Source organism: Melospiza georgiana, chromosome 4 (genome assembly GCF_028018845.1).
Source record: "Melospiza georgiana isolate bMelGeo1 chromosome 4, bMelGeo1.pri, whole genome shotgun sequence".
Lineage (NCBI taxonomy): Eukaryota > Metazoa > Chordata > Aves > Passeriformes > Passerellidae > Melospiza > Melospiza georgiana.
The window spans coordinates 54,687,144-54,713,206 of NC_080433.1; the positions used below are offsets into that span (position 1 = coordinate 54,687,144).

The 26,063-nt window shown below is 41.1% G+C and overlaps 2 protein-coding genes across 6 annotated transcripts in view; one reads left to right on the plus strand and one right to left on the minus strand.

Moving 5' to 3' along the window:
- DOCK4 (dedicator of cytokinesis 4) overlaps positions 1–10,834 on the minus strand; it is a 223,140-nt gene extending 212,306 nt beyond the window's left edge. For all 4 annotated transcript variants that reach the window (XM_058023697.1, XM_058023694.1, XM_058023696.1 and 1 more), the window contains exon 1: positions 10,750–10,834. In XM_058023697.1, the coding sequence (XP_057879680.1) occupies positions 10,750–10,786 (37 nt within the window). In that variant the 5' untranslated portion in view covers positions 10,787–10,834. The remainder of the gene's footprint in view (positions 1–10,749) is intronic.
- Positions 10,835–11,159: 325 nt separating this feature from the next.
- Positions 11,160–26,063, plus strand: part of ZNF277 (zinc finger protein 277) — a 41,956-nt gene continuing 27,052 nt past the window's right edge. Inside the window, exon 1 of one of the 2 annotated variants that reach the window (XM_058023633.1) lies at positions 11,160–11,202. In XM_058023633.1, the coding sequence (XP_057879616.1) occupies positions 11,160–11,202 (43 nt within the window). Of the gene's footprint in view, positions 11,203–11,638; positions 11,716–26,063 lie in introns of those variants that run through there. The other variant, XM_058023634.1, reaches the window with a different exon arrangement.

Consider the following 26,063-nt stretch of genomic DNA (forward strand, 5'->3'; position numbering starts at 1 on the left):
CATAAGGCACACAAAAACATAAATGGTATTTTACACAGGTTATTAACAAGCCAAACTTATGATGGCTCAGCAAACAATAAATCCACTTCATAGACTAATCAAAAGATCCTAACTTGCTAGTTTAAGAGTCCATTCAGTACATATCAGCTAAATAGGTTTATTCTGGACCTTTTCCTCTTTGAAAAGAGGCATCTACTCATCAGCCCAGTCCCTTTCTATTTGGTCACTGTTTTGCTGGGGAACTCAAAAAGAGGCAAAGCACACTGATAATGACCACAGATTTCTATCACCTGTACAACCATATCTGCAGGTCAATTATGAGGCTGTTAACTGGCTGCTCAAAAAGAGCTAGAGGCAATATTTATCAATATAAATCCAAACACATCTTTGTAAGAATCACGATGAAAACCAATGCAATTTTTCTAACGTTGCAGCTGCGCTTTTCCTATTTACTAGGTTACATTTTTCAGATTAGATTGGGAAAGCAGGGACCAACATAATTTGTGCCTACTTGACAGATAAAGTGTATCTCAGCCATTAAAAATGTATATTTAATAGGTGTATTAAATGGCAGCAGTTTTAGAGGCACTGCTATTCAAGCCCCAGCCAATTTGGCAGAATCAAGTCTTTGCAGAAGTGAAACAAAGGAATACTTTTCTTTGCATGCAAACACATTAAAGATCAACAATTTTCAGTCTTAAAGGCTTCCCCAGGAATTTTCTGAATGTAAACAAGCAAGAGTACACTTAAGCTCGAAGATACAAAAGCAATAGATTCAGTCCAACACTGAGCAACAGAGAGGTAGGAACAGCACGAGTGACACTGCTCATCCTTCATGCCACCAGGAAGCCAAGGCTTTTCATCAAGAGAACAAGTTTGATGTGTTGCTTCTTGAAGCACATTATAATTGCTCAGGTTGAGATAAAGCTACTATACATATTTTTAAAAAAATAAAACAATAGTGTTTTCTAGAAACAACCACTGACAGCAGCTTAAAAGAAGTAACACTGCAGGCAATTATGGAGTAAGTGATTTCCATGTCACCATGTCTGAGGCTGGAGAATCCATTACCTCAGATTCCTCAGAATATTGCTCACCATGTTATGTTTCCAAACACTATCTCCAAAGAAGATTAAACTCGAAAACCAACAGCTGTCTCACAAGCAAGAACATCACATATTTGCCTGGAAAAACACATTAATTTGGTATTTTACATATTTTCGGCATCTCTTACAATGCTTTTTTAATTAATTGGTGAAAAGAAATTGTCTTTGGATAATTAAATCATTATGAAAAGCTTAGCTTGTCTGCTGTCTTTTGTCTTCCAATTCAATCTGGAAAAAAAAAAAACTAATCAAAATTTAAGTGATTTAATTGAGCTTTCCAGTAATGAAAACAATCAGAGAATCTGTAATTTGACATGCTTACTATTACAACTGGCATATTTCACCACAACAAATAAAATGGCAAAATATGTGCAGGCAGATATATCTGTCCTTACTTCACCTATTTCACCTGGCAAGCAACAGGAATAAGCCAGCCCATTTGTTCAACACAGCTGAGAACTTAGAACTAATGGCCCAATGAGAAAAGAGGATATCAATATGATGATGGTTTGACTTACAATCAGATAGTAATTTTTTTCTGATCAGGGTAGGTGGAAGAATAGAGGTTACAAACCCAACAGAGAACTGACTTGTGCTTCTTACACTGAAACAGAACAACAGGGATCTTCTGTTTTCCACCTTAGGATTTCCTCTTTTTTTGTCCTAAGCTTTACAGACCAAAAAAAGGAAGGAAGCTGGGGGCAGGGGGCGAATGAAGAGGAACAGGGAAGAAACAGATAAGTTAAGAATGTTTAAGAAGTTTCCACTATTAACCACGAATAACAGAGCAGCTTTGCCAACTGTTGTCCATTAAATTGTTTCAAAAATACAGACTCGTATTTCTTCTTTACCAGACTAAGAGGAAACAATCTTAACACCAGAAGGAGCACTTCTAAATCCCATGCAAAGACACAAACTGCATGTCAAGCTCTGTATCCTCTTTGTACTGACAGGCCTAGTACAGACATGAAGAAAGGAACCATGCGGACTAGGAAAAGAGGCATATTCTTCAAAGTTACAAAATATTATCCAACTTTATTTCTTATCAAAACTACCACTATCACTTACCAAAAAATAGCATTTACAGCCTGTGGCCCACCTCTACCCTGCTTAGTTTCAAGCAGCATACCTCAGAGCTGCACCAATATGTCTGAGAGTGCTCCTCATAGTTGTACCTATGGATTCTGTGGTTCATAGTGATACCTCTGCTGACATTTAAGTCACCCCATGCTATATTTTTCTCCAAAAGATAAGATAATGCACTTAAAACCCAATAGCCATCTTCACACAGGGCTTTTCTCAGAAGAAAAAAAGTTAATAGTCTTTATTTTATAGGTAACGTCACCTACAGAAGTACGAATGCTACCTTACAAAAACACAACTACTGCACACTTATATAGTCTATAACACAACTCCTGCTTGATCAAGGATATAGCTGTTATCCATTAGGTCTCTATAATAAAAACAATGAAACAATAGAAGATTGCACTCAGGGCATGGAACAAAACAAAGCATCACAAGTGCTGGTGTATCCTGTTCCAACCTGCCCAACATCTTGTACATACTCACATCACTACGCTACTCAGGAGAAAAGCTAAAATAAGACTTTATGGAGTAATCATTTAATTTCTGCACTGTAACCTGTAATTAAAGAGTTGCAAAAGAATAAACCAATATTCTTTTATGTAATACCCTATTATGTAGTAAATTATTTGCGATAATAAAAGAAAATGCCTTGCTCTAAAAACAATGAAGGAAATTCCATCATTTCTATTATTGAAGAGTCCCTGTTACGCAGTTATAATGTCCTGTCCACAGTGTGCGTACATTCTCACTTACTACATGGTAAGTATTCATGAAAATGCTTCAGTATAGACCCTTATTTTGCACTTCCAAATAAAACTCAGAAATCATAATTTCAGTACAAACAACAACAAAATTCAAATCAAGAAATCCCAAGCAACGGATTTCAAATGGCACCACATTTCTTCTCTGCTACAGAAATGACTGAACAAGCACATGATTTAGCTAGTGACTGCATTAGACCAGCCACCACCTCCTTCCAGAGCCTTGAAAGCACAAAAACACACACTTGAAATCCAGTAACACAAAAAGCAGAACTGAAATAAATTTATTCCTCAAACACCTTAACTAAGGCTTGGTAATTAACAACTCCATTTTCAGTTTTATTACCTCATCTACTAGTGTGGTTTTGTACACAAAAACTATAAAGAAAACAATTCTTTGTACTGAGTAAACACATCTTACTCACTTTTAGTTGAAGTGATTTCAGTAGTTACTATTAAAGTAGATAAATAATTGCATTTGAATCCCAAAAAAATCAGTTGACTTGGTTCCTGAACTGAAGAAAAATGTAAGATGCAATCAGTATCATCAAGGGTTTTTTTCCTACAGTAAGACTTTTGATTTTTTAATGCCGCAAAACTAATTTTTATCCTACTTTCTTATTCCAAACAACAACAAAAAAAAGCAAGTACAATGCATTACAGATTGCAAAATCCAAGCTTGTTTCTTTGTCCCTATAGCATAGGTGACTTTCACAGCTACACTGTTTGCAGCTCTCCTATTCACCCATGAGCATCTGGAAGTTAGTTCAGCATTATTTCTAAACAAAACATTTCAGGTGCCCAAAAATGCAAAGTTGACAAGTTACCATATCATCTTTAAGCTACATAACTGGGAACATAAATTCTGAGTAACCAGAAAAATGCATTATAAAGAGAAACGGCAAGCAGCTGACTTTGGTCTCTTGTCACTGTAAAACTCTGAAAAATACATTCCTTTAAACATACAAACGCAAACTAATGGCAAATCATTGTGGCATCCAAGCATCTTTGGTTGCTTATCATGCTGTGCTTCTCATAAAAAGATCTGCTTCTGCTAGTGACTACAGTTCCTAAATGTCATCTCTCAAACCTGTCAAGCAGGGCGCTTCCAACAGGCATGTGAGAGAAGGGAAATTTGGGAGTCAGTGTGGCTGACAAATGGAATAAATAGCATCAAAGAGAAGTGCCATTCAGTAAAGAGACAGAAGCAGAAATCATCAGCTGACAAATGCAGGATGGAAGGAGGGCTGTCTAGACAAGCGTGTTCCGGAAAAGGATCTGAGGGATTGATCAGCAGCTCCCCACTGAACGTGACTCAGTGCAGCGCTGCTGCCACAGTTATAAAACAAAGGGCACAGCAGAGTGACAAGCACACAGGACACAGCACCTAAAGCACACACTAAGATTCTCATGCTTTACCTGAGAGTTTCCCTGCCCAGTTTTGAACGTGGATCAATTGGTGATAGATAAGAACACATCATTTACAAGGACAGAATGAAATAACTGGAGCTACTTCGTACAAAGAAAAGTCCTGGCAAGTCTTAATGTACACCTAATTTTACATTCAAGAGGAAAACTGAGTGCTCAACACTTACTAGGTAGTGAAATTGCTAAGTATTGACTACAGAAGTTGCATATCCTCTGCTTTCAGCATTTTAAAAAACATATTGGCAAACATACTCCAGAAGTGACAGCTAGAATTGACCTGGCCTTGAGAAAGCAGTACAGATTAAATCTCTCAAAACTCTTCCTAAACATTTTTCTAATATTTCTATTGATCATCTTCAAGAAAAAAGAAACTTGAAAAGCAATCCTCTGTATTACATTATGCTAGAAGCTTTTAAGACACATTAAATGCATGTGACAAATAAATAGAGACATTTCCCACCAGGTTAGTCACCTGGCTTCCAAATCACTGGGAAGTGGATGATGGTCACCTCAAAGTCAATCTGCCCAGCTCCTCACAAACAGATAGCAAGAAAACAAAGAAAAGCAAAAGGTTACTCAATGATGTACAGTTCCATGCAAAAAAAATGCCACAGTAACAAAAGAAATTCCATGAAATTGAAGCAAAACTTCTGCATTTCAACCCTTCTGTGAAGAACCAGGCTTTGATGGGTTATCAAGTTTGTTTCCCTGTACTTTCACAGAACCAACAAATCCAGTTAAAAGAAAAAAAAAAAAAACACACACACACACAAAAAAACCCCACAACACAAAGTCTTTAAAAGCCAAAGAAATGAAGTAACACATTCCCCAAGGGTGCAAACTGTCTGCTCAAAGTGCCTTGTCTCAGTTGCTGAATACATTCAAGTGTCACAAATGATCCAAGCAGTCAAATGCTCTCCTCAGGATTTTCCCCAATCCCAAAACTCAAATTACAGAGAACTTTATAGTACAAAACCTACATACTGAATTACACTCAGAAATGAGCTGGGAACTATGGAACATCATAGAAAACATTGTACCAGGCTGCAAACATGAAACCAAATTTTATTCTGAAGTTTCCTTTCTGGGTGCAGGTTAGGGAAGCAGAGAGATGAGTCAATGGCAGACACTCTTGCAGCAGTGCAAAAGCTGCTGAGATCTGCATGGTAGGAGTCCAGTACCCAATTATAGCTGCCTTGACAGAGAAGTTTGTGACTCCATCTCATGCTGCCTGAGCGTGCAGAAACAATCACACATTACATTAGCCTATGTTAGATTAAAAAAAAAAAACAAACAAAATCTCCTTTTCCACAGGGAGAACACAGTCTCACCTTCATGGCTTACATCATTTAATTCACCATTGTTCTATCACATTTTGGATAAATCCAGCCCAGCTAGTAGCCTCACAAGCCCAACAGTGAGAATTGTGGTAAAAAACCCTCAATACAGCGAAAGAGGAAGAAAGAGTGACATCAGTATACAGCTAACCATGAAACAACCACCAGAAATTTTCCTCAGTAGCTCCAGATATGTAGAGAATAGGAAAAAATAGGTCTCTGAAGGGCACTATATATCATGCTAACAAGCCAGCCAGCTCTGAGCTGTCCTTGGGAAATAGTGAAGACATTCAAAACATTGCAAAGCCATAAGGCAGTCTACAGATTTTTGGAGGCAGCTTTTTAAAATTAGTTTTAAAACCTTGATTTAGCCTTACTTCCCCACCTAATTTGCCTGGTCTAAGACTATTCTTATGACACAAAATTACTTAAGAATCTCAACTTTTTGTTCTGTACTCCAACAGAACACAGTCAGTGGATTTTTTTGTCCAAAAGCTGCAAGTTAATTCCATTTTTTAAAGACATTGAAAGTTACTGCTTATATAAAAGACTAGAAAAAATACCACCTTTATTTGACTGACATACTAAATTGATATAAAAGCCTCCATGACAAATGTGTCATGTGTCAAAAAGTTCCTATAGAAAATGTGTGGGTCTCTGATCTCGGATAGCTGGAAATGGGGGAATATTTCATAATGGACTCCCACTGTCCCAGTGAGGCAAAGGGAGCACTGCTATCTGCCAGCCTCATTCTTGGAGCCCCATGGTACCTCACACCTTCACTTGGTTTCAAGTCACCAGCCATACAAACAGTTACAAGATGTAACTAGAAAGCAAAAATCCCCCTTCAACTGCCCCCATTCAAATGAACCCACAAATACATTATACTTTGCCCTGCCTCAACTCTCAATAGTTATTTAGACAACTTGATAGAAGTTTTGGATATAGCCCATTTTCCGTGAATGTATTAGTCTAAGACAAAAATGCAAAGTGAATTCCACATAGAAATGTGAAGCACAATTAATGGAGAGGAATGGAGGAAATAAGGCTTGATTAAAGACTTTATTTGTATTGTTTGAAGAGGCACACAGGAAAAGCAAATGAAGTGTTTATGTTTAACAAAACACATTATACCATGCTATTGACAGAGCTACTGTTGAGCTAAACAAACCAAGTTCATTTACAGTAAAGTTAGTGCAGCCAGAAAGGGGATTGCAGCATGGAGATAAGGATATCTCTGCTATGTTTCAACAGGACTGCTAGCAAGGCTAGTTTGGCTGCAACTCAGAACAGGACACAAGCCAATTGATGTGGCTTTTGTCTATGTGCAAGTCAATACTGCTCCTGTGATCAACTAATAGGCCTCTTTTCCTCCTTTGAACCTCAGCTTACAGCACAAAGCCATTTGAACCTTACACTTCTCCATCTATAAACTAGGAGATGCCCAAATTTCATGGCCCTCTCAGAAAAGCACGTTTATGGCTTAACCACACTAAAAATATCAATCACTATTTCAGCTTGGCAGAGTTAAAATGGTATATTTATATTGCCATACAGCATCCGGAATACCATTCTGCTTATAAATTGAGTGATACATTCAGCAACCATTTTTAATTAGTCTCCTTAATTAATCTTTCCACCTTAATCCAAAAAATGCCTTTCAGAGAAATGCTGAGAAACTTTGTGCTCAGTGAAAAGGGTAAATTGCCTACTTTGCAGAAAACACAACTGCACCCTTACAGATTCAGGTAAACCAAAGAAATCAGATGATTTGGCAATATGCAGATCTGGTGAGACAAAGAGAAAAACAGATATCCTGAATATAAAGGATGAAACAGAACTTCTACTTTTCTCCCAACAGCAGCTACAAAGTAATTACTTAGTCCAGTGATGAACTAAATAATTTATTACAGCTAAAATTTTCTAGTACACACCAACCAGTAAGAGTCACTTTTGAAAGCTACACTAACTGCTTTGCTGCCTGCAGAGCATCCAAAGCTAGGCAATCTTAAATTATTCATCTTAACAAAGCATGTGATGATTGTTCTAAACAATATTGGTCATTGGTTGGACTCTATGATATTGGAGGTCTTTGCCAACCTAAATGAGTCTGTGATTCTCTTGGGTTCTGAACTCACATAGATCAGCATATGGTATTCATGCAAGCCAAATCCATTTGACATCTACCACATTTAAACATCATTAACAGCAAAAAATAATCTTACCTCTCCTACCCTTTAATCAGCATCCTCTGTGCTAAATACTCCACATAACTGACCTCAGGATCCTTGGTACAATGCCACCACAGCTGAAGGTGTTACTCAAAACATATACAATTTCAAAGTGAAATATACAGGTTTAACCTTCTGTTGTGAAAATACAGATATCCAAACCCAAACAAAGCAAGTTCCCAATATTGGAGAAATATTCCTATTTCACTTTTAGCATCCTGATGGATAATACAACATAACTGACAAAATCTTCAGCCTTGGAAATAAAAACACGCAGCTGCAGTATAAAAGGTGGCACACAAATTTGCAGTAGTGTTTTCCTCATAGCAGCATGAATGTCTACCATGAAATGAACAAGCATGTGTCTGCCTATTAGTAAATGAACTGTGAGTTAAGCAACACAGTCAGTGAAAAAAATCAATCAGATATTATCAATAGCTAGAAGGCAGAAGTTAAAAAAAATATAGAAGAGAATGCTGTGACTTGTATTACCTGTCCCTCAAAGTGGGATCAGTCAGGCTGTGCCAGCGAGCAGCAGCCACCTGGTACCAGCAGCCCTTCAGTGCAACCAGGTGGCTCTTGTCTGGTTATTCATCCATTTTGGCATCACAGTAGAAATGTGCAGCACACAGCATGTGCTGCAGAATTCAGACTGAAAATGCAGATGAGGTCTGATGTTGATGCAAGTCCTGAGCTCTTTGCATAAAGGATGCATGTGCTTGCTACACCTAATCAGGATTCTCAAAGGTGTTTCCTAACACACCCATTTTTCCAGAGCAGATAAACATACAAGTATGAAAATAGCTGTTTGGAAATGTAATAATTCTATCAGCAAAACAAAAAAAAAAAAAAAAAAGAAAACACATACGTTGGTCTAGGTGCAAAATGCAAGTTTGATTTATGAGGTTCACTTCATATAAAGTTTAAACAATTATGCAGCAAGATACAAGCCTTCCTCCTGCCTCCCCTCCACAGCTATGTTGTACAATAGCTTACAGGGTAATTGGGTGTGAAAATTTTGCAGACAGCACTCATCATGCAGGTGAGTGAGCCCACAGCATAAAAAGCAGTCCAAGAGAAAAATCAAATTTCTTTAGGTTAGTGTTTCAACATTTTGCAATAGTCATATTGAACTATAATATCATTCCCATCCAAGGGGTACAGAGAAACCAATGTGAACAGTGGCTTTTTGTTACTATCTTGAATAGCCTTTGGAAGCCAAAATACAGAAAACCGGGAAATTAATTTAAATAAGAATACGCATCGTTTGGGTGACTATATTATATTTGCACAAATAAAGACAATCTTTGTAGTGGGCCACATTTTCTGGTTGATGCAAAGGAAGCTCTCTGTTGAGAAATTGCAACTGCATCTCTTTAGCAGGAGTAAGATTTCAGTGGCACCAGCTCTGGCAAGCAAGGTAGAGCTGAAGAGCAATTCAATTCATCTCTAAGTACCTGAAAAGGGTTATTACACGTAGAAAAGCTTACTTAAAGAATATCTCTTAATTGTTTAGCAACGATGGGATAGTTATTCAAATAGGGGTGACAGTTTAATCTGTTTTTTTCAGTATAAGAAAGATAGTGATTTTTAACTCATTTATGGGGGGGCAATGGGAGAATGCTTTCAGTTGTGAAACAGCACACTAGGATCAAAAATAAAAATAAACAAGAAACAGACAGAGAGGAGGGCTGCAGCTTGAAATACTTGACTGCTAATATCCAGCATGCCATTCCAGGGAGTCCCAGAGTGATTTTTAAGCCTCTTGCCCATCCTTGTAAAGAAAGGCGGGTGGCAGGATTAATCAATATCTTGCAACCCAGCTGTGACCTGACCAATAAAGAAGTCAAGGAAAAAAAAAAAATCCCATCGATGATCTGTGTCATTTAGCATTCGGAGGACGGCAACATCTGGGCTCAACTCCAGATGGGACGGAGCGGCCCCGCGCTCTCGGCTCGCCACAGCGCTGCTATACACACACACACACACAAAGGAGGGCTCCGCGCTCCTCCCGCTTTTCTCCAACACGAACAACTCCGCGTTCAAACAAACACACGGAGAGCTGCCTACTACGCCGGCAGGTCTGTCCAACAGTTGAGCGACACCCGTGTCAGAGGGGGCTATTTTCCGGGACCAGCGGCCGGCGCTCACGGGTGTTGGCGTAGGCGGTGCCAAGAAAAATAAAATCACTGCGAGCCTCTCCGATCGCTCCGCAAGTCAAACCCGCGGGCTTCAGAGCCCTGCCCCGGGCAGAGGGGAGCGAGCAGGCGAGGCGGCGCGGCTCCCACAAGCGACACTTTGTCTGGCTTCCAGCGAAGCAGCGACAAAACCCCCGACGCTCGAACAATGCCCGCGGCCCCGTCGCCGCTCCTTGCCGGGCCGCTGGCGGACACCGTCTCCCACCGGGTCTCCGCTCTCAGCGATGTTTTTAGGCTGCTTTGTTCCCCGTGAAACGCCAGCCTTTGCACCCAGCGCCGGCGGGGAGAACCGAGCGCCCGCCTGGGGGACCGGGGACCGGCCCCTGCCCCATCCCCCGGCAGCAGCGGGAGACGCCGGAGCCGCGGCTCGGGCATCGGCCGCCCTTTGTTGTGCCCCCGGGAAGGGGCCGCACCCCCGTGCCCTGACAGCACCTGGGCTCCCAGCGCAGCGCCCACACGGGCAGGGCGCTGCCTTGGCTCCAGCGGGAGAGAGCCGGCAGCAGCGCCCCGCGGGGCGAGCCCGCGGTGCCCGGGATGCGCTCCCCGCCGGCAGCGCCGCTCCTCGCCCCCGCGCTGCCCCGCTCGCCTTCTCTTGCACTCACCCACGCCGTACTTCTCGTGCTCCGTGGGTATCCACATGCTCGCGGCGTGCGAGGGCCCGCTCCCCCGCCAGCCCCTCCGCCGGGAGCGGCGCTGGCCGGCAAGCGCGTCCGCTGCCCGGGGCTCCCGCCGCGCTCAGCCGCGGCTGCCCGGCCCCAGCGGCGAAGGCATTGTTCGGGCGGGCGGACCGACTGAAGCGCGCTCGCCGCCAGCCACTTATATTCCCCGTCCCGCTGCACGCCGGGGAACGTAGTGCCTCGATGCGGCCGCGCCCCTCGCCGCCCGCGGCCGCGGAGAGACTACGAGCCCCGTCTGGCCCCGCGCTCCCCGCCGGGGCGGAGCGGAGCGGGGCGGGGCGGGGCGCGGCTCCCGGGGCCGCCCCCCTGGCGGGCCGAGCGGCGGCAGTGGCGGCATGGCTGGGTCCCGAGGGGCTGCGGGACCGGCGGCGAGGGCAGGTGAGTGCCCTGCGGGAGGCGTGCGGGTCTCACGCTGCGCTCCCCGTTCCGGGATCCCGCACGGACGGTGGGACGGGGCTGGCGCAGCCTCCCTGGGACGGGGAGCGGCGGACACGTGTGCGGCGGCCGGAGCGCCAGGGCCCGGCGCGGTGGGGCTCGCTCGTCGCCCGTCGGAGCGGCGTTCCGCAGAGAGCCACGGACAGCCCCGTGCCCTCCTGCCGCTGGTTACAGCGACCTGAGTCGCTCTGGTCCTGCTGGTGCCCGTCCTTCCGCGTTTGGCGCACGGAACTGCGGGGACAAGGAGAGTTTCCAGCAGCGAGTCCGAGTGGAGAGGGAGCTGGTGCCGGCAGCGCGGGAGAGCGGTGGGACACGGGGCTGATGGTCCGGGGAGCATTTTGGCTCCTCACATAAATCTGTTTGTCACCGCACACATGCACAGAGATAGTGCAAAGCCGGCGGTGCACAGCCAGGAGCACAAATGATCCGTGGGGAGTTACTGCAGGGATAAGCCAGGTGCCGTAAGCAGCAAGAACAGCAGGGTTTGGGGTTTGTGTCCTTGTCGAGAGGTCTGTATGTCTGTCTGCGCCCTCCTGGAAGGAGCTTAGCTAGAGCTCACCGTGGGTAAACCGCAAGAAATCCTCAGGCTACACTGGTCCTTCTAAGAGAAAGCTGAGTGTTTTGAGGCAGGAGCAACAGCTTGGGTTGTATCTTCTGATCCTGTGGAAAGGCACACGCAGAAAAAAGGGAGAAAAACAATGATAATGATGCTGCTTTGCTGGGCTTACCAGGTACAAGTTATCTCTAAAATGAGTGTGTCTGGTTTTAGAAAAGTGTCCTCCAATGAAATCAATATTCTGAAGTGGTATCTAGAGGTTTTATGGGTTTCTTTGGTTTGATCCAAATGAAAAAAGTAGTTTAATGTTTTTGAAGAGAGTAGCTTTCAGTTTCAGTTGACTTTAACTTCTACTGTCAAGTCATTAATAGTGTGAAGGACACAATGAAAGGCAGTCATGTACAAGGAGGCAGTTTCAAACCTAGAGTTAGAGCACTTTTATTCTGTGTTTGGGCCTTTGATAGTGAGTGGTCTTTCAAGTGACATTTGTGTTGTTTAGTGTGTGTCCTTATTCTATTCATAAAAGTGATATCAATTTATGCTAGTAGTTAGAGCAGTACTCTTGCCTTTTTTTTTGTGTAAGAGTTGGCATGAACCTCATCCATGAAAAGCCAGACCCTTTTAGAGCATTGCCACACTGGTGTAATTGCACCCGGAGGCAAAGCTGTGCTGTTCTAACTATTGGAAAGAACACGTGCCTGAGTCTGTGCAACTCTTCTGTGTATACATTGGTCTGTGTGCTAGAGATGATGAGGTTACCTTGAGGTTTTTTAGATAACTCTTGTAAAGATATTGGCACCAGCTCAAAGAAAAAAAGGAATTTTTTTGAGGAAAATGGAAATTCAGAGGCCTGTGCTGTTTTCCTTTTATTGAGCACAAACACTCTTTGAAATGACTAGTGGACTTTCTCTGTCTTTGCTCCCAAACTCACTTTGCATTTCCTGGCAGATCGTTTGGAGTCTCTAGGTAATGAAAAATGTAAAAATGACTGTTGAGAATCAAAATAATAGATGTCAGGCTAAATTAACTTTTATGTCAGCCTATAGACTTTCATGTCCATCCATGTGCTTCATCTCCCCGTAAGACAGGTCTGCCAGCATGCTGGCTGGGAGTCATAAAATTTTGCTCCAGCCTTGTAACTGCTGTCTCTCATGTTAACCATGACTGACTTCAGCATTAACAACCTTCCCTTGGACAAAGGCGAGCATGTCCAATAGCTCTAGCAGCCTTTTCAAAATTATTTGTTTGCAACACACTTACTTAAGGTCAAGAGATCTCAAGAGTATAAATCACATTTTCAATGGGCAAATAAATACCCCACCCTAGTATTTATTATTTTTCTGCCTCTGAACAAAATCTTTATTCATTCAGAAGTTCAACTTCTACAAAACTGGCCTCTCTAGCAACGTCTTGTACTTGCATGTGCACCTGAGGTGTGTCACTTACTTGGAGGCAGCATCTAGGAAAATTAAATAATATACTATTTCCTGGCTTGCTGATTCTATTTACAGGAAAGCCTGTGGTTTTATATTCTAATCCACGACGGTGTTGCTTTCTAGTGAGTTCCTTCCAGCAGCCTTCACCAAGTGGCTTTTAATAAATATATCGCTGTCCACAGTACAGTTTGTTCAGTCTGCATATCAACACTTCTTTCAGCATCTGTTAAAGGATTTTAAAATGAGTGTTTTTTCTGGAAGTTTGTCTTTCATTGTTGCATCAGTAGTCTGACAGTTACAGTTTCCTACTCAAGGTCTTCTTGTGCTCAAGTGCTTTTGAACACATGCTGCTGGGGTGCACCATGTCCAAACACAACGTGTTTGATTCCTTCCATGTGTCTCTCTCATACTTCATTTTTAAGAATATTCAGTTTGCTCTGGAAAACAAAAGTTTGACTGGTCTTGCACATGTCTACTTTTTTTGTTGTTGTTCTACCTAGAGGATACTCCAGTGAAAGCTGGTTCATTCCTGAAAGTACAGCCATTACTTCTTTTGCTCAACTCTCTAAGTTCTGTTAAGGATGCTATTAGAGCTGCTCAATGCAGTCGGATCTGGAATGCAGGCTTTTCTCTTTCCTGGTCACTGAGAGGCAGTCCCATGTATGGAAAAGAATTCTCCATACAGGTTAATGGATGCATTCCTTGTTAGATTCACAAGCACTCCCATGTTCACAGGCCACTTCATGTATCAGTGCAGGTTCTTAAGTTTGTTTAAGTCCATTTCATAAAGTATACAAAATTTCACTATCACCTTTTGATCTCATCCACAAACACCCTCGAAAATACCATAGTACATATGTCACACATTTCCCCTTTCCTGTCAGTGACAAAAGTTCATCTTGACCCTGTTCAAGTATGTGTGAGTAGTTCCTTTAATGCCATTGGTTCCCATATTGGCAGAGACAACTTACTGTCTGTTTCCACCTGCTCATTAACATTTGTGTGCAATGTACCATGTCTCTTGTTAGTTGTTGTTTCTTTTATACTGAATAGTCCTTAACCAAATAACTGATGGACTAGATGCCTCCCCAGCCCCTGCTTCATTACACTACCGCTCCTATTCACATCAGGCTGAGTGCTTTACTTCTTTCCTCTCTAAAATACCCACAGAATGCACGGTGGTGAGTGGGGAGCTGCTGGCTGCTCGTGTCTGTGGGTGAAACCTCCAGCAAGGTGGCAGAGCAGCCATTGCCCCGAGCACAGAGCAGCCCCTGAGCACAGAGCAGCCCCTGAGCACAGAGCTGCCCCTGCTCATCTCCTCATTCTCAAGAGACCCTCAGACCTTGGCCCGATGAGCAGCCCACGTCTATCTGCCCGTTTCTGTCTCATGGGTTTAGAGGTTGATGTCCTCTCAGTACCCTTCCTTGAAAACCCCCACCTGTTCCAGATGATCACACATGGGGTTGCATCCTCATTGTTTTCCCCCAGGGCACTTTGAAGCATCCAGAATACCACTGGTGATTTCTCAGGTTAAATCTTTGTGTGCAGTAGAGGATTTCAAGACCTGAGGCTTCCACCATACTGCAGATTTTGGACAGAGAGAGAAGAGAGTCCTTTTACTAGTAGTCATTATGAGCTCTGTAAAGGATGCAGTTTAATCATTGTGAACTGAACAATTAGCAATTACACCTGGAGGATAGGTTCACTAATTAATTCTGGAAGTGAAACGCAATTTATTTTGATATGATTACCAGAATGGATCTCCTAAAGCAGTATTATTTAAAAATGTTTAAAGAGCCTTTTTTGTGATTTTTAATTAAAAATCCAATCTCAAAGTAATTTTAAACATTTACCTGATAAGCAAGTGGATCTTTTGGAGGACTGGAAATTATAAATTATTGTTGCAAAAATCACCTTTTATGTGCTTTTCTGTTTGAAAATTGAAAAGGCAGAATCCTTTCATGTAACTGTTGCAGTAATATTTTAGAGGTTTTAGCCTTCACATCACATTTCTTAAATAACTGACGATGGAAGAATATACAAGTGAAACTAAATATTTCATTAAACAGGTCATAATGGCTTAATAAAATAAGTGATGGATTGTATTGGTTGGTAATAGAGATCTGAAGTGCCCATGATTGCTGCCATAATTTTACAAATAATTGTGTTGTAAATGTGCAGTGGATTTTATCTGAAGACAAGGGGCATCCCCACACCTCAGCATGAACGCATAATTTCTGTTAGCACAAGGCATAGGATATGTTGTATTCCCCAAAAACACCCAACAAAGATTTGCTATTTGGTTTTCTCTGAATTCAGAAGACTTTCATAGCTTAAAGCAAAGATGGATGGCCTTTATCCTTCATTCTGGTGTGCTAAGCTGCTTCTTGCCCTCTCAGTAGCAGGTAAAGCTTTGATACATGAACAAACTAGATAGTATCAGCTCCTCTATACCCTAACCAGAGCTCATTTAGAAGTGAGCTGCTGCAGACTGCCTGGTGAGCAGGTACAAGCTCAAACATGGTAACTTGTTTGTGTGTTAAAGCCTCCCAGTTCTTTGAAACCTCTGCTCAGTCATGCAGCTACCAGCAGTGGAGTAAGAATGAGTGGTGTTCCATCAGTCCTCAGACTGATGAGGACCTTTAAACTGTTCTGTATGGGAAAATATCTAGTTCTTACCCCAAAAAAGGGTTTCTCATCACTTGAACAAATAATAGATGTGGACATGCTTTATTTAGATGTAGAGGTATAGGCTAGAGAGGTGCTTCAAGTGTTCTGAATGTTCTGAGGGTAACACAGATGCCAGGATAATTTGTTATTCCTCTTGAAACAACTTGTTCACTGCTTTGTTTTTCCTGGGGAGCGCTGGTTTTCTGGAAGAGCACGAAGTTGTAGATTCTTGTGGCAATGATGACTGCCGCAGGGTCTGCCTGACATATAAACAGATCTTAGAGTTCACCCTTTGAGACTTCAGCCTGCTTTCTTGATGAAGGGGTGTAGGGGTTAAACTAGCACATGGTTGTATATACAAACAGTAGGAAAGGAAGAAAAAACCTAATTTTTTTATTATGAAATTGAATTAATTTGAATGAATTAATGAAATGAAAAATTATTAATTATGAAATTACAAGCGTTAAGTATCTTAACTTCAGTATAGGGTAAATTTGTCTATCCAAAGAGCCTTCATAACCTTTCCCAGCCCTGTGTGCTTCCTTCCACCATGTCCTGTCCTGAAACCTTTGCTAGAACTCTGCAACTTTGTGTGACCATTTATATCCTAAAACTGCAGTTGTTCCCAGTCTCTCTCTGAGGTTTTTGCTTCACATTCTCATCCACAAACTCCCAGCAGGCTGAATCTGGGAGAAAAGCCTGAAAGCATTTGAATGTCTTTCTGTGGGCTTTTTAAAGTAGCTTTAAATATTGCATCAATAAAAGCCTCACACAATGGAGGAAAGAACATGACATTCAAGAAGCAGGAGAAAAAAAATGTGGTGAGTTTTGTACAGCTTTAAAGCAGGTCTGTGCCTCTGAAGAGCTGGGCACATCATCCTGAGCAGTGTCTCACTGAAATCAGGGAAATGTGTTTGTAGAAGTCTGGGTTCTTTGCAGAGTTATAGTCAGTCAATAATTAATTACAGTCTCTTGAATAGGAAAAGACTAGTGTTCAATGACCTGATGATTGTTGTATTAAATAATGCATTAGTCAGTACCACTAAAACCACAAAACCAGACTAAAGTTGTGCTGTGGCATCTCTGCCTGTGCTGAGGGGCAGGTTGGAACTAGGTGCTCTTGTAGGTCCCTTCCAACCCAAACAATAGCAGTACATGTTAATTTTAATGTTTCCATAGGAAATGGTCCAGCTGCAGTAGTCCAGTCATTGATCCCAAGACCTGATTTTCCTGCAGGTGTTTCCATGATCACTGTTTGTTTGCCATTCTGCCCTGATATGCTGCTGTAGTAGATCTTTAAGTCAGAAATTGTAGTAGGTGTTTTGTCAGTGGCTGCAGTGGTCCACAGGCACCTGTCCTTTGTAATACATTTCCACTTTGTTTCTTGAAACTTGCCTTTTGATTTTTTTGCCCCTTGTTTTCACTGGACACTTGTCTCCCAATTGGTCTTTTTTTTTTAAATTTTGTGTATTTTTCTCTGATATTTTTACGACTCACAGGCAGTGGCCAGTATGAAATGGCCCAGCTGGTTTTGTTTGATTCTTGCTCATTGAGATGTCATCTTCCCATTTGTCTTTGGGGACTCTGTACCCAAGGAGTAGCCACTTGCTCTGTGTGTTTGTAGCAGGTTAAACACCTTCTCTTTATCCTTCTGGTGTAGAAGCTCTGTAGCTTGACATGCCATCTGTTTCAACCTCGTGGTTTTTTGTGGTATGTTGTGGCTCTGTTACCTGAACAAATGACAAGGCACAGTAGATGAAGGTGCCACAGTCCCTGCAGCTACACTGCACAGTTTGGCATTTCTGCTCACATGAAGTGAGTGCTCCCACACGGAACAGCCCCTTGGTTTAGACCCAGGCATTTCTGTTCAGGGTTGGGATGCATTTTTCATATACCTGGGCTCCAAACAAACCCTGCTCACATGCTCTGAAACTGGTCTCTAAAGCCAGCCAGTGCACAAAGCAGCTGGAGAGTGACGGGGGCTGCAGGACTCCTGTGAGGGTCAGGGGTGCGAGAGGAGAGTCAGGGCTGGTGGGCAGCATGGGCAAGCTGGCACAGCACCCTCCCACCCAGGACCTCGTGCCAAATTCCTGGCATGTGCCCCAGGGTATGGCTGTGAGTCCCATGGTGGGAGTGCACAAAGCTCACAATACAGAAACAGCAGTGGTTGTGAAACAAATGTGTGCAGTTCTAAGGGATGCTGCTGCCAGAGGAGCATTTTGCTAGCATTTGTCCTGACCAGTGTGCCAGCACCGAATTTTATTATGACTCTGTAATGCATGAATAAATGAGGTAGAGCTTTTTCTCTAAAGACCAGTATGTTAAAAAACCATCCTGCTGGAGGTTTTAATTTGATTTTGTCTTATACAGAATGAAAACATGCAGTCTGTGCTGTATTTTTATTATTTATTATTACTGTACTAATTTAATGTTCAGGACCCTACATGTATTTATACAATTAGTAAAATGTTGCCTGAAAAATATGAACAACTTGTATCACTAATTCAAACATTCTAATTCTGTTTCTTGATGAAGTTAATTTCAATTATTTTATCATCCATATCCATGAGCTGCATTAGTAGTATCAGCAAGCAAATATCATACTTAGGAAGTCAAGATTTGTGTTATATGTTTAATGAATGTGCTGAGACAGTATCACAAAAATATTTATTTCAAACTCTGGGACAAGGAATAATCTCATAGAAATTTTGTATAGCTTGCTGTGAGATGTCTCTGGGATCTATACGACATAATTATTTGAGCCCTGACTTAAAAATACTTTCCTCTCAAAATAATTTTCAAAAGTGTATGTGCAAAGAGTATAAATAGTGGATTATTTGAAGTACAATCAAAGCTTTGTTTTCCTGAATCACGATATCAGGCTAAAGTATGTTGATTCACATCACTGCACACTATAATGAACTTTCCCTTTGAGCCACTGTTTTTCCAGTTTGAATACCAGTTTATGGAGCTTTGATTCTAAAAGTAGAAACAACTTATTTTTCTACTTTCCATCTGGAAAAGCTGCAGTTCACTGAGAAAGAAGCAACAGACCACAGAGATTGTAACATCACAGGGCCTCTTCTTCATACAGATTCTTCATTAAGTATAAAATTCACTTAGTTCAGCCTTGAAGGCTCTCTGTGTGTCAGGAAGCTCAGTCAGAATATCTGAGAGAGATTTCAGCCTGTTCTGTCAGTATGACACCCACACACCCGAGGATGCCAGAAACGAGACCTCTCAGGATGCATTTTGAGGTTAGTTCTAATTTGTATGAGTCTGAAAAAATTTAAGTGCTATTTAAAATAAAAGTTTCACACTATTTGCAGTTGTTTTTTTCACATAGTTGCCTTTTTCAAGGAAAGTCTACCAGTGGAAAAGTTGTAAACACTGCAATGCAAATGTTTTAGTTAGGAGCATGGCAGAAATTCCCATCATAATGACATGGGGGTGTCAGGAACTGCTAAAGCAGGCTTTATGTTTTTAAGGCAAATCACACAGCCTTTCCTGTAGTTACGGAGAGTAAAGTAATTGTTTAAAAAGACCACGAGGCAATTCTTTTAACATCAAAAGGATAAACGTGCTTGGAAATTGAATCCTGCTAGAGGAAAAGAACATGTGACAAGAAAAGGAAAATCCTTGTAGTAAAGCATTATTGATCACTACTAAATGATCACAATAAAAAGAAGAGTAAAGTAATTAACCTGCTTTACATAGCAGTGCTGGCATAGAAGTTACTAGGCTCAATACAGTATTTTTAAAGGCACTGCAAAGACAAATTATAGCAATGAAGTATTACTGTCCATGTTAAACACATTGTTAAGACCCCTCCTTTCTGGGAGAGCTGAGGTCACAGACACAGAATATGTAAAGTAAGACATGCCTTGTTCCAGCTTGCTGCTCTTTGCAGAGGGTTAAGCAGAACTGTGGCAGTGGTAACATACACAAGTACTACATTTGCATATACATTTTTTTACTTGTGATGCCTTCCAGTATGTATTTTTAACATGTTTTTAATTATGGTCTAGAGCACCTTGGCACAAAATTGTGCATTTTTTTTTCTTTCTCTTCTTTTTTTCCCCAGGAGTTTTCATATGAAAATAGAAGAAATTCAATCTTTGTACCTTAAATTTAAACAGCATTGTTTATGCTTTGTTATGATATCTCTGGTATGCCTTTTTACTAAATAGCAAGTTTAACAGAAAAAAAGCTGCTAATTTTTTTTAGATAAATTTGGGTGATAAGTACAAAAGAAGAACCTGGATGGATCCTTTTGTTCTTCCATTTCAGATTCTTCTGTTGGATATTTTCTTCATCTTCCTTGTAACTCAACATTCTGAGTTTCAGGCTACATAATTACTGTGTTAATCTTTCCAGATAATAGTCTAGGGTTTAATCATTGCTTCTAATCCCTTATTTTAGTAGATAATGTGGATCTCAGCTCTCCATGTCTACCAAGTCACATGATCACACTAAACAAGGAAAGGTAAACAGAAAATTTGTTTAACAATAGCCATAAGAAATCACAGAAGCTCTAAAGAGTATAATAAAATTATTCAGTATATAATGCTGAAGTAGATAAGTGTTCTTTCATATTTGTGACCAAAATATAAAACCCTCATTTTAGTTACCCTAATGTAAGTCTCTGTCATTTACCCAGGAATGAGGCATTATACAGCTCTGAACCTGCTGTAGTGTGTTAAATATTTATAAATAGCATATTAACATCAGCACTTAAATACTGTTATGAATACTTACTGGGGTCACTTCCATGAGTGTGTGTGTGTGGGCATGTGTGTCCCTCTGTGTGAGAGCAGTAGGTTTGCTCTGGTCTTTGCAGATGTGGGGGTTTCTCTGGGCTCCAGCCGAAAGACAGCAAGCAGTGGCATGTATCTGCTGCTGAACTGGGCAATAATCTAGTCTATTATTTAAACATGATCTTATTGGCAAGCACGTTGGTTTTGTTTTATTAAAATTCCAGCACTTCACATTTTTATTAATCACTTTCCCAGTGCTATTCAGTTGTGTTCTGGTGCCTGTGCTGCGGTGCCATAGCAACACTTGTTAATGCTAATGAAACTGCACCATCCTGAGCTCCCCGACAGAGCAGCCCTGTTAAATATGGCTATTAAGCACAGTTGTATTTCTGTTGGTTCCAGCTCCCAGCAGACACCTGCTCTGCAGAAACTCTGTTCGGAGTTATTAGGATTCGGTAACTTACAGCTTTTCTCAAAGCTGTCATTTAACTGGAATCAAATTCTCATATTCCTAGACAGCAAATGCTACAGAGTATGTACAGTGTCTGTAGAACTGACAAGCTTTAGCTGTAGGATTAAGTGTTCTTTTGAAGTGCTCATTTGCATTCAATGAAAAAACAGGCAGGGCTGGGACTGATTGATCTTGGGGGAAGCTACAGGATGTGTTCTCCCCTAGAGCACATGGACATTTTAACTAAATGTCATTCATAGTGTGTTAACAAGCAGAAGTAATAGGTAAATAATTCCTCATGAACTCAGACTTAATTCAACTTAATAGAAGTACTTGAGGGTTTTAATATATTGAGGTAGGAGATGATTATGTACATCAATTCTTCTTTCATTAGGAAGCATATTTGCATGTAGTATTGGTGAGGACCATGACAGAGTGTTTTATTTTCATTATTCTGAGTTTTGGCTTTGAATACTGTTTATTTGGCAAGTCATTAGTCATCCATCTTTTGTGCTCTGGAAAACAAAGAAAATATCCTGTAATCAGTGTAAAATTGCTTCCAAGAATATGACCACAAATTAGGGAATGCTGCTGTGCCAACAAATAGATGCTGCAGTGCCAAGGCTGCAAAACAGGGAAGCTGTCATGTATGTATTTCAAGTGTCAAGCCCATCCTTCTCCATACTCTTGCATCATCTCAAAAACAATTGATTCCAAGACAAAGCTTTAAAACTGCTCGTTTCTTAAAGAGTTTTAAATGCAGCACTCTTTTGTGCAGAATTACCTATAGGAATACAGGTAGCTTCCCCAATGTACTCTCCAGTGGAGTTTGGTCATTTTGGCAACTAAATGGTTTTGCCATGTGGTCAGTGAGAATTTGGGGGAGGGTGCTCAGCCTTTTTGTTTTCCATTCAGCATCTGTTGGGCTGCCAGTGTGGAGTGCCAGGTTTGCTAGGTGTCTTTTGTTTTCCTGTCATTCCTTCTCCCCTTTGTTCTTTATGTGTCTAAAAACCTGTTTTTTGCTCGTTATTTGGACTCCTGTGTTCACCAGTATGTCTTTGTTTTGTTCATTTTTGTTTTAGGATCATTTCGAGTTCTTGTGCTGATCTCCTCATAATATTAACCAGCTGTATTAATGAGATAATAAACCAGATTTGTTGGTGATGAATTGATCCATTCAACTATTGGATTTAATTAGAGAGACACTTAACATTCCAGCAGATGTTCTTATTTTGTTTCATTATCCTTGTGTTACCAACAGTGGGATATTTAAATCATAAAGTCCTCAGCCTAAGGCCTTGTTGCTGTGCCATAGACTACAAAAAATGACAGGAAACCCATAAATATGTCTTAAGCAAATTTGGATTAATTTCTTTTTCATCATTTCAATTCTCAGACTTTGCAATGCCTTGAATTTTCAAAGTATTCTTCATTTAATAATAAATCGATTTATCTGTTTTAAAATAGTTTGATTTCTTCTTCCCTAGTTAAAACTCCTTGTCTTTGGACTTACCTCCTTTTCGTCTGGTCCTGTGACTCGCACACTGTGGCAGGCTTATGCTAAAATTGTGTGAGACAGCTGAGGCTGTAAAGCTAAGGAGGTTCTGTTTCACCCTACTGCTGCTCACCATGCGCCCCTTAGTTGGCTCTTGCCCTTGGTGGACTCTTGTGGCAGCATTTTCAACATTCTTGAGCAAAAAGGAAGGAAGGAATGGTTCATAATGGTAAGGAGCTGGAGTGACTCATCCAAGGATTTGGCAAGCCTGGGAGCCAGCACAAGCAGAAGGGCAATGGCAGATGGGTAGGAGTGGTGGGATAAGGTGGAGAAAGTCAGGATAATGAGACATCCCTGTCCTTCTTGGTGGCACCAAGTGGTTACACTGGGGACCATCTCTGGGGACCTTGCCTTACAAAGCTCCCATTCAAAAGCCAAATCTTTCCTTCCTTTTCTTCCTGATAATAATATCTGTTGTGTTGGCCATAGCGTTGCCTTGCATATTGCTTTGTGATAATTGCATGTGTGATTGTGCAGGTGGAGTGCACTGCCTGCCCTGCTGTAACTGTGTTATAACTGTGTGGGTGGAACATTTACTTAATTGTGCAAACCAACATTGGCTTGGAGCTTAGAATAATTGTATTCAAAAGTAAAGATGTTCCAGTAAGGAAAATTAATCCATTTTCATCTTGTTGCTTCACTAGCTGTGAAGATTAACTAGTCTATATTGTAACAATTCATAAAATAAAATAAAGCCATATAATTTCAAAGCCAGATACCTTCAAAGTATTTATTTCATTTTCCCCTGAAGAACTTGGTATACTTCTTAGTTTTAGTTTTCAAAGAAGATGTTCCTCTGTTCTCTTCATTCTACTAATCTACCTTTTTTAGCTCTGAATTAGGCGTTAAAGACCATAGTTTTATCTGTCCTGTTAAAGGTTGAGCAACGTGGTGTCAGCTGCCAGTTCTGTGACTGAGAAAGGGATTTTTCTTATTTTCTGAGTTCAGAGGGCTTTCTGTGAAGCTTTTGGGATGTCCCGTTGCATAACAGTCATGCTGCTGTTCTCTTAGACAGAGAGGAAAAACTCAGGGGCAACAACATGATTCATCCAAAATTTAATGGATGGGTTTTATAAGGCTCTCTTCTCATAGGGAGTCTCATGTGTCCTGTGCTGTTCATCACAGACACAATAAGCAAAGGTGATATATTTTGCTGTTAATATACCTTTTATTTTCCTAAGTGGTAAGCAGGAGGGCCAGCTGAAGCATTGCACGAAATCTCATGTTATTTGAGCAAATTGCACCCAAAAAAGTGCTATGCAATGTTAACAAATGCAGAGTAACAAGGGAGTGAACACACAAAGAGTATAACCACTGTCTTGGTCATTCACACCTGATTTACAGTTTAAGAGACTGAATCAGAAGAGAATTCAGTGGTTAATTCAATGATCCTAAAAGCAAGTGAAATACCAGAAATAAAAGGTAAATAGAAGAGAGATCAAAAAAGAAAAAAAACTGTGCTGATTTAGAAACAAATTTTCTTCCACTCTTGGACATTTTCAGGCTACCTCTTACCACGTTACATGAAGGGTAGAGTAGAACTAGCCTTGAGTTGAACCAGGACATCAAGGAATAAAGGAAAAATTTCATAAAATCATTACAAAAATATGAAAAGCTGATGCAAGTTTTTGTCGGTGTTAAAAAAACAAGAATTTCAAATAGTGCAGGAATAAGTCAATGGAGAAAAAAAAATAAAAGCTGCTTTTCTGAGGGGCTCATATGGCCTTTGACTTAAACTCTCCCTAGTCAGACTTCTGGAAGACTATTCTGTTAGTGTGATTTCTGTTTGTTTGCCCTATTTTTGTACCATTCCTAGGTAATTGCTTCTCACCCTTGTCAGCCAGGGCACATGCACCAGGGGGGTGTTTAATCCTTCTCTGTGAAGTTATTCTCATTGCAATAGATTCTAAGAGAAAAGCTTGCTACTTTTCCCTCATTTTCAAATGTCTCTGCATGTAGGAGTCTTGGAGTCTGAGAATACATCTGAGAGTTTTTATTTCCCTGTTAGCCCTGAGCTGTGCTATAGTTAACAGCTTTTATTCAGTACCTGTAGCCACTCTGCTCCAAATATAGAAACAAAATTAGCTGCTTTTGCAGAGATTTCAATATTATGCTTGGATTTATTTGTACTGTTTTGAGGTTTGTGCTACATTAGTCCAGTAAGTGCTGTGCTAAAGGCTGTACATTTGTTCAGCTCTGTGCATTTATTCTCTTGTTCAGTGTTTTTTGTAGCAGATGAGTATAAAGATATTTACATGGATTCCTTTTTCCTTCGCCTCTTCTTCTGAGTGCCTTCGAAAGAAATTGCATAAGCTTCTGCATTTGCCAAACTGCTCTGATAGCCTAAAGTTATTCTCTTGTAGCATTAGCTACTCTGTTTGGGCAGCAAAAAAACCCTTCACCCCAGTTTATTCCTTTCATCAACTCGTGACTACAGTTAAAGACTGAGCAGTTCTGTTTTTCCAGCCCAAGAAGTTGCTATTCACAAGTACCCTTACTAAACAAGGCTCCTTGTCCAAGTTTTGTACCAGTTCCTGCTGCACACACCTATCTGTTGAAAGTTGATTTATTGAGGCAGAAAGGTGCTTATTTATTTGGATTTCTAATGGTTTAAATAGGTTATTACAAGAGAGCTATACCAAAAATTAGCAAAAAGCAGTGCTGCTCTTTGCTGGGTTAAGTTGAACTGGCTGACAGAATGTCTTCTTAGTTCACTTGGCATCAGCAATTGCAAAGGAAATTAAGTTCTACTTTTCTCAGTAAACTTGGTGTAATGCTTCTTCAGGCCACAGGACTGACTGTAGGAATGGACAAAGCTGGACTCTTGCAGGTACCACCAGTTTTGCTTGGGAGATTTGACCCTTTCATGAGGATTGCTCTAGCACATGGTGTAGCCACTGCTGTTCTTAAAATAGGGCAAAATGGAACAATTTCTGCAATGCCAGTTTAATAAAGAAATTTCTAAGGGAAGGGAATGAGCTGAAGTGTAGACTAAATTATGAGAAAAAAAATGTTAGGTTGTGCACAGCAGCTGCATTGCTCCAGGTAACACCATGCTCTGTGTGCTGCCATCCTTCCTCAGTGCTTGGTTTTATGTGAGAAATTGAAGTCAGTGTAACCCAGCCATCAGTGTTCAGTCAAGGCAGTGCCTTTCCAGGATGTTCTATGTTTCAGAAGTCCTAAATAGAAGCCTCAACAGTTGTGCAGGACATATGTATATATATAAAATACATATATATTGTTCCAGGAGCAGTATAGAGCTGCTAAAGCTGTGTTCCTATGCTTTTATCCCCTTTACCACCTGTGGCTCCCAGCAGCTCCAGCTTGCCCTCAGCCCCCTGGGGCAGCCCCACCATTGAGCCACTGCCTGTGCTGTGGC